This window comes from Etheostoma spectabile, chromosome 13 (genome assembly GCF_008692095.1).
Source record: "Etheostoma spectabile isolate EspeVRDwgs_2016 chromosome 13, UIUC_Espe_1.0, whole genome shotgun sequence".
NCBI classification, from domain to species: domain Eukaryota; kingdom Metazoa; phylum Chordata; class Actinopteri; order Perciformes; family Percidae; genus Etheostoma; species Etheostoma spectabile.
Window position 1 is genome coordinate 24,842,569 of NC_045745.1, and position 3,816 is coordinate 24,846,384.

The 3,816-nt window shown below is 38.1% G+C and overlaps 1 protein-coding gene across 4 annotated transcripts in view; it reads left to right on the forward strand.

Annotated features, from left to right (window-relative positions):
- slc22a6l (solute carrier family 22 member 6, like) overlaps window positions 1–3,249 on the forward strand; it is an 8,752-nt gene extending 5,503 nt beyond the window's left edge. The window contains exons 8-9 of one of the 4 annotated variants that reach the window (XR_004334779.1): window positions 73–476; window positions 3,208–3,249. Coding sequence is in view for 1 of the 4 variants with exons in the window: in XM_032534456.1 (XP_032390347.1) it covers window positions 73–160 (88 nt within the window). In the remaining 3 variants the exon portion in view is untranslated. Of the gene's footprint in view, window positions 1–72; window positions 477–3,104; window positions 3,180–3,207 lie in introns of those variants that run through there. The other 3 variants (XR_004334778.1, XR_004334777.1, XM_032534456.1) reach the window with 3 other exon arrangements.
- Window positions 3,250–3,816: the final 567 nt, after the last annotated feature.

Consider the following 3,816-nt stretch of genomic DNA (forward strand, 5'->3'; position numbering starts at 1 on the left):
GAGAGAGAGAGAGAGAGAGAGAGAGAGAGAGAGAGAGAGAGCGAGATAATGCATTTTCTATTGTAATCACAGGGGATCTGGGAGACGCTCCAAAATTCCACCAAAGGAAACGATTATCCTGCAAGACACCCAGGCCAATCTCCTAAAGCAGGCTGCCTGAAATCTGTATTGTACTCCTGATGTTTATGTTAACAATAGTAGAATGGTTACTGCTGTTTATTTGTTTTTCCATATAAAGTTTATTGTTCCGTATGATTGCTGGACTTCTGAAAATGTATTGTCTTCCAAATAAACACCTATGCATTTATGTCTTGTGTGTTTTTTTTCTTATTTACAGTCCATTGAACCCAATTACTCAGCATTATTTCACATCAAGGTGTTTTTTTTTAATTGTCTGAGTCACTGTCAGCTAAACTTATTCAAACAAGTCACATTAAGAAAAAATAGATCAATTACTTAAATTGAAATACAGTAAGGTATACGTGCAGTTTAGTGTCCCAAATTCCCCGTAACATAACTCTGACCCTATCCTAACCTTAATCACTCGAGGTCAAATGCCTAACCCCAACCAATTGACCTGCTCTGTAGAGCGGGTCTTGGCTTGGCCATAGTGAAATTTGGGACACTAAAGTGCACACATGCCAAATAGTAAAATCAGTGCCACCCAACAATGGATACAACGGATGCCTGAATCTGAAACTGCATTAACAAGTACGCTTAAGTAAATGTTCAGCACTGCAGTTCAGTTGCACTGCCAACTCATTTCCATAAAAAACCTTGTGGTATCTATAAAGTAAGTTTCTATCAAATGGTGAAATATTACTGTACACAATACAGGACACTACTCATGTCTTACAACTCTTCTGGTGTGTGATTTATGAATCTTGCTGTTGTACCACCATCTAGTGGTGTATCCATACTAATGCACAAGCTAAACTAAATCATTGGTGTATCTGTAGCTGATGGAAACAGGTCAGGAGAATTCCGAGCTCAACAGAGAGAGGGACTAGGCCGGCTAAGCATCGAGGTCCAGCGGTGGTGGTTCTGGTTTGGTCTATGGCAGGGTTAGAGCTGTAGCAGGAGTCAGGTTCCAGTGGCAGCTGGAGGCACACAAAAAGGAACCAAGACAGGCAAACACACAAGTAGACTTTAACTAAACTAAAGCAAAGCAAAGGTTTATCTACAGTGAGACTAACTGTGGCAGTGTTGACCTTTTTCAAGGCAGACAGGTCAAAGTAGGAAACGCACAGGTGCTTTCAAAACCATTATGGCTGTATTTCACTTAGAAGAGGCCCCCGGTATTGTGCATGCTGGCTCACTGAAATAGCTCACTGGTACACTTGATGGAATTGAGCCATCGTTAAGTTTATCAGTTTTAGCTGTGCTTTTCCTACTATGACAAGTCCAAATGTCTGCTTTGAAAAAGGTCCATTGTCTATGATATGACGCAGAGTGAAGGAATGACAGGATATGAAGCAGAGGTTGATTGTTGTAGATGAGAGGCAGCTGGAACCCAGACTCCACTCCTGCAATTAGGACAGACAGAGGGGGGAGAGAGAGAGAAGAGAACAGGGAAGCTACCTAGGGGCAGCAGGCCTAAAAACAGGTCCATTTTCTTTTCAAAAGGTGTAACAATGCTCATCTCTCAAACAGGATGCGTCTTGTGGGTCTGGGACTTAGCTACGACTTCAGAGAGCACAACTACCATGTGAAACAGTCTCCTTATCACTATATTTAACATATATCAGATGTTATATGTGTACTCCTGAGACACACAACAATAATAATAATAATAAATTTAACAACTCACTGTAGCTGTTGGGTTTTTCAGTTTTTTTATGTGTTGTTTTGTTGTTTGTGAAAAACAATATTGACATTGTAGTTGAAAAAGGAGCCTCATATAAGAAAGACATTTCATCCTATGGAGTCTGTTCATTCGCATTTGGAGATCAACACTTTTTTGACTGGCAAAGATGGCGGCGAGCGGAAAGAACAACCGCTAAGTGAGTTGCTCAAAACCTTTCTTTTTAGTAAGCTCTGTTAACTCTGTAAACATTGTTCTCAATGCTTGCGTCAATGTGAAGAGCCTCTGGTGATACTTTGCTCAAAGTTTCATGTTGTGTCGTGCCTTCTTAGTGTTTTAAAAAATTGTTGATTTTGATGCTGTTATAGAAGTTCCAGCAAAAGAGTCTTCCTCTCAGTGAACCTTCCCTGACTAAATAAAGGTTATAAAAGAAAAGACAAACAAGAACAAGGGTCATGGTGTTGAAAACACACATGGGGACAGAAAACAGAGACCCTCTAACACCCTATCCTTCAGTAACCAATAAAGGGCAGTCTCAGTGCAAAGAGCAGATGTGCACAGGCTTGATGCTGGAGCTCACATGAACTAATGTACTTTTACAACTTTTTTTTGTTTTTGCGCAGCAAGTACTCTGCATATTACCTCAGTGTTCCATGAACAAGCTACTAATACCTTAAGCGGTCACAATACACTTCTAATAATCCAAGTTTCTGAAAAGCCGTTGGACTTTAAACGCTTATTACTCACTGAGACACACTGCAGCAAAGTAACTTTTTTCTTTTCTTTGAATTTTTTGGCTCTTATAAGGACGTCTTTTTGGAACACCGTACAACCACTTCAAAAAATCTTGCATGAAAGTAACCAGAAGCTAATAAACAAATTCTGTCAGCTACAGTGATACTGTTTTCATTGAAAGGGGAATTATGCTGTGTAGGCAGGGCTGGGCAGTTTATCAATATTATATTGATATCGATATTTTCACCTTTTAAATTTTGTATGTTGTATTATTGCAATATGACACAAGTGTTGTCTTGTCCTGCATTACAGCAAAGTGATGCAATTGTTGAACTTTCCTGACTGTTCTAGTTGTTCCTTTCTTTTCAATTTGATTTATTTGCATGAATGTCAGAAATAACAATATTGCCAAAGTGTGTGTGTGTGTGTGTGTCTCTTTCTCTCTCTTTCTTTCTGTCTGTCTGAACAAAATTTATTTTTGTTCAAATCAACACCTATGCATTTAAGTTATGTATGTATTTATTAGTCTGTTGAACCCAATTGCTCAGCATTATTTCATTTTAAGGTCCTATTTAAAATTGCCTGTGTCACTGTCGGCTTGATTTACTCAAACAAGTCACATTAAGAACCTACTCAAGAATTCAGGATTTACATTTAAATAAATTAAGACCAGCGCCACCCAATGGGAGACAGAAATACAACAGCCGAAAAAAGGGAAATGGATTCTGAGAAATCAATTTTGTCAACCTACCATTTTTCCCAAATAAAGTATGTAGAGGCTAAAGTATTACTATCATACAGACTTCCTAAGTACTAATAGGTTTTACTTACTAGATCTTTGTCTGCATAATAACCCCTGACGTCCCATAGACAAGGTAAAAATGTAACCCACTCTTTAAATATTAAACTTTTTGAGTCTCACTGACTGTCTAAATAAAGCCTGCATGACTTGTAATGACAAACTGAATCATGGGTATCCATTTATTGTCAATCAAGAGGCTACATGTGGACAAAATTCAATGAAGGGAAGTTTTTTTTTTGTTTCCCTTCTAAAAGACACAGTAAAGTATAATCAACGGAGAGAGTTTCTGTTTTGAATGTTATTCCTCCTGTGATATGGGCTATGTGAAAGATTGCATTGTGTCAGACTTTGTGAACTAATTTTCCAATTCATTAATGTATTATTTAATATGATGATATTAAGTTGCTAAACTACAGTTTACTGTATTTGGAAGGATTTTCCCAGCATTGACATTCCATGTTTTTGCTAAGATGTT